At 41.1% G+C, this 12814-nt stretch overlaps 1 protein-coding gene across 31 annotated transcripts in view; it reads left to right on the forward strand.

Annotated features, from left to right (window-relative positions):
• Positions 1-12814, forward strand: part of ANK3 (ankyrin 3) — a 379686-nt gene that overhangs the window by 279504 nt on the left and 87368 nt on the right. For all 31 annotated transcript variants that reach the window (XM_074874343.1, XM_074874344.1, XM_074874360.1 and 28 more), the window contains 2 exons: positions 1439-1636; positions 3982-4080. In XM_074874343.1, coding sequence (XP_074730444.1) covers positions 1439-1636; positions 3982-4080 — 297 coding nt within the window. The remainder of the gene's footprint in view (positions 1-1438; positions 1637-3981; positions 4081-12814) is intronic.

Genomic DNA, 12814 nt, shown 5'->3' on the forward strand with positions numbered 1-12814 from the left:
CAAAATATACATGAAGTTCAGCATATATGCAGGATTTAGCATGTAGTATTTAGGATTTAGTAGGTGCTTATGTGGCAATGGCTGTTTTACATGTCGGTCTAGTGCAGGAAGTCTAAGGGAGAGGATTTGTGTTTGTTTTTCCTGAAGCATTTTATCTTCAAAGTGAAAATTCAGTGGCTGTATACTTCCCTTACTAATTGTGTCGCTGCGTTTCCCAGGTGTCATTTTGAAATATCTTGGTACCTAAGGTCTGAACTGAATCTGAATTGAATTTTGAAGGTTACAGAACCTTTTCCGTGTGGAGTTAGTGCTGTGCGTCTCTCACTTCCAGATGACTGTTAAAGCTCTCCTGTAATCATTTGTGTGCCCCTGTGTATTTATGCTTTGCTCCTACCTGCATCGCCCTGCATCTGTTCTGACCTGCCTTCCCATACAGTCCAGCCCTGCTGCCCCTTGGGGCAGAGGGAGGAGCCAAGCCAGGTGAATGCTTTGTGCCTTTAGATAGATTTTATTGGGCTGTGTAATCTGAGATGCACACGGTACTTATGATACCATAAAAAATGGTTCCTGCAGCTAGGGTCTCATCCCCCCTGACCTTCTTCCTTAGTCACGTGCATATGTGTGCACATTTGCCACTTGCTTTAAAATGAGGGCTAATATATTTCTAAAAAGCAGAAAGTTCTTGAATAAACAGGCATTGAATCTGTACCAAAAGCTGGTCATACCTTAGTCAGTGTTTTGGTATTTGTATGCCAATCAGTTATTCTTTATATGTATTTATCTGTTTTCTGCCGAATCAATCCTGTTTTAGAATTATAAAATTCTATCATGCAATAGATACTGCATTTTTAATTTTAGTAGTGGGCTCACTAGGTACACATATTGGAAGGAATAAAAAAAAACGCATGAAAGACTCTAAAGTTATATGCTTTAATTTTCCCTTGATCTGAACAAAAACAGCCTGTCAGTAAGGTTAGGGTAAATGCTGCAAGAAAGGCCATATTTCATGTACGAAATGCTTTCATTCACACTGGGAAATGGGAAAAAAACCAAACAATAACAGCTGGTCTGAGTTATGAACACACATCCTGCTCTTCTGTTTGTTAAAGATTTTATGTACATTTAAGGAAAAGTAGCAAATGTCTGTGAAATGAAACTCAAATTCCTGTTGCTATAGGGTGTGCTCTTCTGAACAGATATTTTTTCCCAAGTTTGAAAGTTTCTTTCAGAGTCCTGCTATCTGTAGCAGTACTTTCAAAAACAGATTGCTTAAAGCTCTGATACATTCATTTGTACAACTAGCTAATATTGTATTTGACTGTGCCTGACAGAATTTTGAGAACTAATGACTGACTTTTATAGAGTTGGGTAGGTACAGGAAAGTGATTTGTCACATTGTTTAATGAGTAGCTTGCCATGAAGTGCTTTCTTTTGACAGAATGGCTATACGCCACTGCACATAGCTGCCAAGAAAAACCAGATGGACATAGCAACTACACTTCTGGAATATGGTGCTGATGCCAATGCTGTAACCAGACAGGGTATTGCCCCTGTACATCTTGCCTCTCAGGATGGCCACGTAGACATGGTGTCATTGCTTCTTACTAGAAATGCTAATGTAAATCTCAGCAACAAGGTAAGCGTTCTCCCAGCTTGGTGCTAAGGCAGTAAACAAATATGGTGATGAAAATGATAGGAGCCTGCAATTAATTTTTGTCCATTTGCGATTCTGCACATTTTGAAAACTACTGCAGGTGTTTGAATACCCATCATCATTTCTTCTAGCAAAGAAAGCAGCATGCCCTGTCACATTGAATGAACGGAGTTTCGTAGTACCCAAGTTTTGATGATAGCACATGCTGCAGAGGAATTTATTAATCCATCTCCCTTCCTTCCATGTTATGCTAGTCTGCCAAAACATGCCCAGAGAGAAAATGTCTTCCTCCCCTCAGTGGTTAGCGGGATTGGCGCGTGTCATTTATGAGCCTCTAGATATATGCCTGCCCATTAAGCAATGGTAACAACTAACTTGTTAAGGGAAGCTGATTTTTTTTATGGGATAATAACAGCAAGGTTGTCTGAGATTTTGTTCACTAATATAAGTGATTCTTCCTCCCCAGGGGGTGTTCCTTAGAGCACACTGATTTTTGGTGTAATTTCTCCTGGGGGCAGGAAAGGGAAGTTGGTAGATTGTAGTTTCTATATGTATGAATTTATAGGCTATTAACTCTGCTCTACAGTAATGTTTCTAGCAAATGTGCAGCCTTAATTCTTTCAATGCCCCACTAGCCATCAGAGATGTTGTAAAGTGCAGTTTCAGTATGGATTTATCTAGCTAAAGTAGAAAGGCAGGAGACAAATTTTTCATGGAAAATATTTCTTATTCTCAGCAGGTAGAAAGACTCAGTGTCCTCTGAGGCTGTGGGTGATGCTGCACAGGCCTGCTGTGTTTTCCTGTTTCTAACTTTACAGTTTGGTTATTTCTGGGCCCTCCTTCAGGAAGCTTCTCTTGCAGATGTTGATTTTTTCCCCCAGTCTCAATCAAGTGTGTGGGCTTATGCAGTGCAGGATGTACTTTGTATCCCCACAAGGCAATTTGCCATGTACGCATTCTGCATCACGTTGGCTATTATGGTTTTGCTGCTGAGGCTAATACAGAGAGCATGATTGCAGCTGCTTGGCGTTTTGATTCAGTCCCACCAGAGGTTAATTACCTGCAACATCCTTCAAACTGTTACTGTTCACCTGTAATCTATAGTTTATCATTATACTGATAACACCACCTTTTGAAAATAGTCCCCCCCCACACTCATGTTTCCTCCAAACTCACCACCTATATTTGAAGCCAGATATTTAAAGCATGCTAACTCTTGAGTTTTGCAATGGGAATAAAAAGAGCATTTGTTTTCTTCAGGATCCACAGAATAGTTGGGAGCTGAATACTCAGAGCCTCAGTGTGGGCACTGAGTGCTTATTAAATCATTTTAGGTTTGGCCCATAATATCCAGGCTCCATTAGGTAATTTACAATTGGTTACTGTTCTATATTTGTGTAATGTGACCCACCTAAGCTGCATTGTCATCAGGATTGAATGTTCAAGTACAGTACAGCAGGTCAGTCTCAGAATAACTATCTTTGGTAGCGAATGCACTGTGGACATGAGTTTGGGTTCAAAGGTAGGAAACTTAGAAAATGTTTCAGCCTGATGTGCCAACTGCTGCCACCTGCACTTCTGTCACTGGTGCTAAAGGCAGTAGGAACATAAGGAGTGAAAAAGAACTGTAATTTGCAAGTAAAGGATATTCTTTCCCATTCCTAACAGCATTCCCTCAGCAGATTCTCTCTTCTACCCCTCTTAGCTGAGGTCTTTTATATGACAGAAAGTTGCATAGCTTTCTGAGGCTTTAAGGATTTTAGATCTCAAGTTTCAGATAAGAAAACTAATGGACTATCAAAAAGAGTGTCAGTAGATGTCATCTAGCAAGTCTGTATACTCCCTGGGAGGAGAGAAATGGACCTGATGTCAGAGAAATATAGTTTCATCTTTTCTGTTTGTGTTAGAAAATGATAAAGTAGTGGAGCAAAAGGTAAGGATAAATCTGAGCGAATGTTACTTCTAGAAAACTTGTAGAAGTTTAAACAATTCAATATTTCTTTTAAAATCTCACTCAGTCTAAGGAAGTTAATTAGTCAGGAGCTAAACTATGTGACTTTTTCTTAGTGTATAATTTGCTATCCCACATTTAACGCTGCATGAAGAAATGTTCCTTGTGTAAAAAAACCATTATCTTCCTGGCTTTCAAATTGTACTTTCTTGTGAATCAACAAATGTGTCTAGGAATCACATTACGCAGTGAAAGTGGAATTTATTTATTTATTTAAATTCAGTAGGATGTTGTGAGTCTTACCAATACCTGAATTTGCATTTTAGTATTCATGTGCCTCCTCTGAAGATTGTTACTTGTTGCTTCTAATTTACAGAGTGGACTGACGCCACTCCACTTGGCTGCTCAGGAGGATAGAGTCAATGTAGCAGAGGTTCTTGTTAACCAAGGAGCTGCTGTGGATGCACAGACGAAGGTAGGAACACCACTGTCAACATGTCTAATTTCCTTTCAGGGAGGCAAGCACCTATAGACTGGACTAGTAATCGATTTCAGGGTGAAACTGAAATAACAGCAGAAACATTCCTTGTAATAAACTATTAGAGAATGTATTCTGAAAACTAAAAATATGTAAACTTGAGTGTTTAGTTTATACCCAGTCTTTGAGCAGTAAGCTTATTTCTTGCCAAATATTTAGATCAATATAGATTTAGATTGTATCCTACTATTGTGTTTCACTGAAGGTAAGTGGGAATGATCTGTTTTTTATGTAAGGAAACTCAGAAAAGCTTGAGCTCTCTCTACAGAGAGTCATATAATCTTTTACCATATGCATAATCTCATCTTCTTTTTGTATTTTTTACATGTTGCACATACTTTCCATTCAGCTGACAGTAGAAACAAAACCCAGGAGAACTGTTTCTGAAAACGTCTGTATTTACAGCAAGAGAAACAATGTAAATGCAGTGTAGGCATTCCTGGCTAATAAGTGGTTAATACTTTTTCCCATGACTTAAGAGACTTTATAAAATGAAGCAGTCTTCTTTCCCTGAGCTGATACTAAATAGCCATCCATAGACATGATTCTGCAAGTAAAGCCATTGTTCATTTGTAAAGATTACTCCCTACTCCTACAGCTTGACTCAGCCTTCGTGACTGGATGCCTCTGAATTTCTAAGCTGCTTTGTTTTGCAAAGCATAGTGAGGCAAGCTATTTCATCGTATGGGTACATTCTAGGGAACTGACTTTTTCTGTTGTCCCAAGTTCAGACTAGACCATTGTTCTCCTGATGGTAAACATTAACCTGTTAGGTTGTCAGTAAATATTGCTCTACTCTACCTTTGAAAATAACATTAGTGATTAAATATTTAACTCTTGAGGACAAATTTGAAATTCTTTATCGCTGTTTTCTAATATGAAATGCATATGTGCGATAGTGGTCCATTTCAAATTTACTCGCCAAAAAATAGGTTTGCCTAAACTAAATAGTTGGACTCCTAAATAAGAGACCTGGTTTTCCAGGGTGCTTGGGGATAGCTTTTGAGACCCAAATCAATTACGCCACCCACTTCACAGTATTGGTTTCAAGAGTGATGTCGTGAGTAAATTCCAAGAGCCTGTGTATAAATGGTTTTATGCTCACTAATAGTGTATAGAGTGCTCAGAATTTAACGATGATGATCTCAGTGTTGATTACACTTACATTCTAGTCTAGATCTTGGAGTCATTCCTTTAGCTGGGTAAGAAATCAGTTGTGATCAAATACTTGGACTGTAGCTGATCAAATCGACTAAATGAACCAAGTCTCACAATCTGATCTGCACCCTTTGTGCAGAGTAACAGCTTTCACAACTCTCTGTTAGGTGCGTGCCACAAATTTTGTGCTGTGCTTGCATCCCATAAACATCCAGGTATGTCAGACTGTCCAGCAATATTATCACCACACTGACATTTCAGAAAGGGCTGAATCCGTCATCATATCTGGCTGCAGCTCAGCTGATTATAATCCGTGGCAGAGGGAAAAGTCATTGTTGTGTGATTTTTCTACTGTGTAATTCCAACTGTACCAGCTACTGATTTCAATGAAATTATTGACATGAAACTGAAATAGTTCTCCTGAAATCCCAGGAGCTTCTCCAGCTTTATACTTTTGTAACATATCCTCAGCTCATACATTTTACAGATGAATCAGTCTGGGTTCTTATCATCTGCTAAATCATCCAGCAGCAGGTGAGATCTGCCCTGGTTCGTTCTTTGCATAATTTCCTCAGACATATGTGGTTGCCTTTCTGGAGATCATTCCTACCTCGTTTTGGTTTCTGTAGCAAGACACTGCAGAACCTGCTCTTTTAATTTGGTCAGAGCTGAATCGCCTTCTAGCCCATACAACTTTCCTGTGAGTGTTTGCCTGTCTCCCACTCTTCTCTGTCCCACAAATAGTAAGTAGTCTAAGGAGACATTTACGTTGACAGGTGCAGGCAGTCACGTGTTCCTTTTGCGTGCTCTCCAATGTCCAAATAGGATCCAGTTCTGGACTAGTGGCCTTTAAGTCACATTAGCGTGGTGAAAACATCTGAGATACTGTCACAGCTGAGAGGCAGAGCATGTTTGTTGGGTCTCAAGGGCCAGCCTGGCACAGTCGCACAAGCTCGGTACTGAACTTTAAGCCTGGCAGGGTGGCAATGTGGTGGAGTAGGCATGTGACTCTGTAGAGACACACAGAAAAGGGACTTCAGTTTCTCATTCAGAGATCTCCTCTGGGCGGAGCTGAATTTCTTAATTGCATCTTTGAATATTGAACTAGTCAGTAGGTGAAACCACAGACAGGGAAAAAAAACACAGTCGTGTTTCTGTCTGCAGCATGAATCCTGTTATCAGTAATGTCATATAATTTTAAACAAGCCAACAGTAAGTCCCTTGTTGTTCACCCTCATTCTTCAGGTATATACGTAACTAGTGCAAGTAAAGAATAGTTTCCCAGTACACATTTTCTTCCATGGGACTGCCCCAGAGTTGTTCAGGAAGTGGGGCAGGGACTCATAGGTCAGGCAAAGTCATGGTGTATTTAAGCAGAACTACTCTGTGGTGTGACAAATCGCCTGCCTGGGAGAATGTGCATTACTGATCCTGTAGGTCTTTGTGCTGAAGAACACCCGCAAAGGCTTGTCCTCCTGCCTACCATGCTAATTTGCCCTCTCTGCTGTAGGGGACTGGCTGCTCCTTAGGAAGAAAGTGCCCACATGCCTTGCAGGATTGTGTTAGAGTGGATTGAGCTTGATGCTTATTCACTGACTTCTGCAGAGTCCCATCTGCTGGGTTTGTGCAGCGGGGAGCCCTCCAGGCTCCACACAGTCAGCCACATGGGGGTCATCTGCCAGATATCCACTCACTACCGTCTGTGATATAAGAAAAGTGCCAATGCACTACCATGTATTTTAGCATGGAATAGTTTCTAGCTAAACTGATGATCATCTTGAGTTCCTAAGGAAAGAGCTGACAAGCTCTGAACTTCTACACTGAAGGAAAAGTGTTATGCTGTAAGAACTACCACACCTTGACCGCATGTTCTGTGCCAGTGAAGTTTAGATTATTGGCTTGTAAAATAGCAGCTCTGTAGTTACAAGCTCTCTTGTTTAGATGGATTAACTGTTCTATGGGAATAAAAGGTCTATGCGTGCTGCCTCTAAAACCAGAGGCACTGGGGAGCAAGATACAGCAACAGCTGAGTTGGCTTCAGAAGCACTGTTGCTATGCTTGCGTGTTTGCATGATACCATCCAGCATGTCCCATTCAGATTCATTACTTCGGACATGCAGTGACAGAGATGTGGCTGTCCATGCCTTAAAAGTCAGTGAAACTGCACAGCTTAGAGTGGTATTATATTGGGGATCCCTGCTACCAGCAACATCACCACTAACCTTCAGTTTTCTTCTCTGCATTTCACATCCATACACTTCTGTTACTACAGTTATTGTGGTCTAGATGACTATTCAGTAGTCTTTTGTGGTTGGTGGTGTTAGTTTGTTTAGATTCTCTCCTTATCATATTTCTCATTTTCCCAGGTTAAGTAAGCATCGGTTATGTCACTCCAGCACAGTATCTGTCAATATAGGGAGAACACTTAATATCTTAGCAGGTCATTCAACTTCTTAAGTAGGGACCAATGAGCTATCATCTTCCACCTCTGGTACATGTTCTTTAATCATCAATTATATATAACTTACACTCCCTATGAAAACATCTGGAATTTGCAATTCTGATGCATGGGAGTTCTTACTCCTGCTCAGGTTCTCAGAGCCACACACATGATTGGGGTTTTTCGGGTGATTAGAGGAGAAGATTGGGCAGGAACACATTTTGTATCTTGAAGCTATAGCAGGGAACAAAAAAAAATCCAATACTACAGAAAATCTCCTGTGCGGGAGATTAGTCTTCATGATTAAGATCAGTTCTGGCCCTAAAACTTATGAGCATTTTCAAAATTGCTCTCGGACCTGAACCGTTGCAACTGTGGTTCTCTCTTGAGGTGGTTTCCCTCCAAAGAAATTTTTTTCCTGAACTTTGTTGCAGAAAAAAGCATGAAAGGAGGAATAGCTGCTGGTTTTGAAGTCCATTTATTGATGGTGTTATGGGATCCTTCTGGTTCTGCTGCATCAGTTAACTAAACAGCCTCTAATCCCAGAGCTGCAGGAGTCTGTCTCAGTCAACGCTAAAGAGTAAACAACACTAGTTTAGCATGCCAGAGCTAGTGCTTGAGAGGCTACAAGGCTGCTCCTGCCACTTGAAGATTAGATTTTGTTATGTGGTTTTAAGCCTAGACCTGTTAGACTGAGCTCCAATTGATAAGCCACAGAAAACACCTTATCTTAATATGCAAGAAGCAAATATAATAAATGGTGGAAAAGTAGCAACACTAAAATGCAGTTCAGGTGGTGAAGGTTCAGAGCTGCTTCAAAACCCTTCACATTTAGAAAGCTTTAAAAACTGAATCTAGTATTCACAGAAGGCATGTTGGTGTGCTGCTGAAAGGGCAGCAGTTTTGTCCGTTCTGACATTACATCTGTGTCTGAATTTAGGTTTGTTAAAGAGTTTTCAATGCTGTAACTCTGTGTTATGCAATATCATGCTTAACACAAGGAATGCTCATCTTACACATAATATTGGGAGTTAAAAATCAATCTGAAGCCATGGCTGCAAGCAGATATTCCTTCTCTGGCAGTTATGTTGAGAGTGTAAAAGCTGTACTGGTACATGTGATGTTGCTTTTGTTGCAGGGCTTTTGTGCTGGGAGTTGGCACAAATAAATATTGTTTCACGGCTCAGCAGGTCTCCACATGTCATTTTTCAACTGTTTATCCCATTGGATAGTGTTATTGTAGGATACAGCATTACAGTGATGGACTGGCAAAGGAAAACTGACTGGAGAAGAGTGCTGGTTCGGTCAAGGATGAAGAGCAGGATTTGGGGCTTTGGTCTCAGTGCAAGCCATTTTAGTCAAACTGTTGCTGCACTGCACTTGGTGTTGGGCCTCTGCCAGGGGAACTGATGGTCTCACAGTCCTTGGTTGATGACTGTCTGGAAAATAAAGCCAGTATTAAACTGTCTTTTGTTCCTAAAACTGTAGTATTGGTAGGAGATAATGGTCATGATGTTCTTTTGCAGGTTGAGCTGGGCCTTTTATTTCAGATTTATTTAGGGAGATTTATTCAGGTCTGCCTGCCTTGTTCTGACAGGAGCTCCATACCATCCTGAGTGCTACAGTGGTTCATAACAGCAATCAAGACATTTGTGTGGAAATTTCCAGCCTAATAATGTGCAGTAATGAACCTTTGCAAGGTACTGCAACATGTTAGGCCCTGATTCAGCAAAGCAGTGAAGTGTGTATTGTACACATAGGTTTGCCTGCTTCCTTTGATCAAGGCTGGATGCTTTTGTGATCTTTGGATTGAGAGCATTTTCTGGCCTTATCAACAATAATACTGTAGCTTCATTGTCTGACATTTACAGCAGAAAAACAAAAACAGAGCAGCTTGAGAGTCAGCATGACTAGAAAGATGCAGTAATTCAAGCTGTTAAGATTTATGGTTATTGCCAGTGGAGGATATTGAAGTAATTCACAAGAAATACAAGGTTTGTGATAATTTCCCTGAAAAAAAATTGAAGGGCAAGAGAATAAGGGATGCTTTGTGGTTTTGTGTTCCATTACAATTGAAAAGCTCAGTATTTCTGATTTTCTTTTTTTTTGGCTGTTATTCTTGTTGCTTTTGATAAGCCCTTCCCAGCTGCTAACTCCCATATTGCTGCTCATTCTTTAAACAGCTAGAAGCAGCACAGCAACTGACTGCCAGAAGGTGATGCGCATTAGAGCTGTACTGAACAAAAGCCCTGATTTTCCTGGAAGTAACTTTTTTAGTACTAGGATGCCCACTAAGTCCCTTGGCGCTTTGCCAGTAAATATAACTCTGAACATAAACTGCTATGCAGAAATGGGTATAATTGTGGAGTTGGGTTTCTTTGGTCAATGGTTTGGGTTTTTTCATTATTAATACCTTTTGAAGCAAAATATTTTAGCCCCCTGTTCATATTTCTGTAGAGAATGAAAATAGCAAGCTCAGATAGCCATGAGAATTATAACTTTCATAGCTACTTTGGTTGTGTAACTGCAGAATCTGCCAGTTGGAGTGTTTCAGAAAAATTAACAGAATGTCTGTTTTCCATGAAGGTGCTGGGATGTAAAGATAAATGTTATACCTGCCTGAGCTAGAAACAGTTGAATGCAGGAATCTGTACTGTAGCTGAGAAGCAAAGGATATCCTTTGGGGGTCTCAGGCATTAAAAGGGCATTTTGCTAATTAGTTTTATTTCAACCAATGCCTTCTCTACAAACATTGCTGACTGTAAACTTAAAAAGTGTCCTCTGGTGGCTGAGGAGGTCTACCATGCCCGGTGAGATGTGACCCGCCATGTCAGATCTCTGTCACTCTGCTGTCAGTGACTGTGTGCTGCATTAGGCACTGCCTGATCAAACACGACATGACGTGAGATGACCACAGAGTATGGCAAGGTTAAAAGAAAGCTTCCAGGCCCCTCCAGGGAGTTCAGACAGGAAACTGGTATTTTGCCACCAGGCTAGCAGGTGCCCACGTCACTACTCAGGGCATGCATGATGCCTGTAGCAGAGAAGCTGCCTTTCAGTGCACGGCACCTCCAGCTGCCATACCTGACCAGGCCAGCAGCACCGAGAGCTTCAGAGGGAGCCTGCTTCAGCTTCACCTCTGGGACACCAAGAGCTGTAGCAGGGAGAATACTGTCTATGTCACCATGGAAATGTCATAATTTCTACCATGCATTTGGAGGGGAAAGAGGAAAAGTTTTCATTTAGTCTCTGATTTAAACAGCAGGCTAGTCAGGAGTGACAAAGAACATCAATAATTATTCCTCTAGCCATTTATGAAGGTACCACATGTAAATCTTTGTATATGCCATTTGTAGAAGGAAATTGATGTTGTACTGCAGCAAATACTGGGATTTTGATAGCTCCTTCTTCAATATTCATTGTTACAGGCTGCAGAGAGGAGCCTTTACTGATCACTTCAAAGGGAAAGTTGACATCAGCTGGTCTTGGCTCTCTGATACTCTCCAGATTTTAATGTTTTAGGGTTATTAGCAGGGGGTTCCCAGCAGGTGGCCCTTGACTTTGGATTTCATCTCCCCAGTTGGTTTTATGATGTCTGATTTTTGTTGACCTTGCAGGTCATGTTAAGAGGCCATATTTTGAAGGGGGAGAGGGAATTAAGTTCTTGTATGAGGAAGTTTCACAGCATTTTTTTTTTTAACTGATGTTCTGATAGTTTGCCCATGTTTTAATCTGAGTTTATCTTTGAACATGTAGGAGCAAGGGCCACAAAAGCGGCATTTGAGGTACATGGCTGTGAGTATGCTCAGCATTCTGCTGAAGACTCAAGACTCTGGCCTGCTTAGGGAGCCCTGTCAGATTCAGACCCCGGACACTGCTAGGAAGCTATTAGGACAACCCTAAACTAACAGTAACTGTAAGAGGTCCCAGCATTCAGTTCATGATGCTAGTTCATTTTAGCTAGTACTCAGGCTCTTGCCACTGTGTGCAGGTTTTCTGTGGGAAAAGTTCCTTGTAGTCATTTGCATCTGATCCAGTGTTCATATAAGTCAATGGAAAGTTTAATTCTGCTGATGCCAATGGAATTTGGATCTGGCGCTGTTTCTTGTAATGATTAACTCGTCCTGGTTGTCAAAGCTAGTAGTTTAAAGTAACTGGCACAGCTACCATCTCCTAGCATGTGTTAATACAACTGAAATTAGGTAACCTTGTGTGAAGTAGTATCAGAGGCAAAGTGACATGAAGAAAATGGTGTGTCTAAACCCATGGAAACTTGAAACTTCCCTCTAGTGGAAATAGTTCACATTTGAGGTTTTCTCTTTCTTCTGAGCGGCTTTGACCTCATGGTTTGAACATGTGGTGTAGTGCTGGCTCCTGAACCCCAGGCTGACCTTGGACTTGCCCCCTCAGTGCTTTTGACCGAGTTGTCTAAGCTGGCCTTACCTCACTGACATGGATCTACAAATGAAGGATGACAGGCTGCAGCTTTTAACTCCCTGTGTGCCTCTACCTCTTGGGTACCGGGCTCCTCTTCTCAGAGCAGGAAAGCAAAGGCAATTTTTTACCTTTAAACACTGATGAGAGCAACCAGAGCCTGGTCAATACAAGACCAGCTCATCTTTCACTGTTTCTACTCACAAGGTTAGCTTTTGGATCTAGTTCCAGATTGTTCAATCCTAAGTAGTGTATTTTCCTTCCGGCTGTGTGGCTGCTTTGGGCTCTACCAGCAGCCAAGACACACATGCATCATGGCTGTGCTTCCCCATATGTATTACAACTGACCTTTCTGCCACTGAAATTAATGATCTCAAACAACCTCACCCCTTACCCTTTTCCAAAAGCAGAATTCCTACACATTAACAGCAGTGCACATTTGCAGTGTATTTTACCATGTGTTTAGTGTATTTGTGTTCCTCATATCAGATATGATTTTTACAGCCTAGCAATTGATTTTTCAATAAAAACTGGTAATAGAGCATGGAGCCAATACTGCATTGGAAGGCCCACAGAGTAGCAAAAGGACATATTACACTAGCAGTGTAGTTTCATCCTGCTTGCAAAACGGTGAAGCCC

The sequence above is a fragment of the Strix uralensis genome, chromosome 7, assembly GCF_047716275.1.
Source record: "Strix uralensis isolate ZFMK-TIS-50842 chromosome 7, bStrUra1, whole genome shotgun sequence".
Taxonomy (NCBI): domain Eukaryota; kingdom Metazoa; phylum Chordata; class Aves; order Strigiformes; family Strigidae; genus Strix; species Strix uralensis.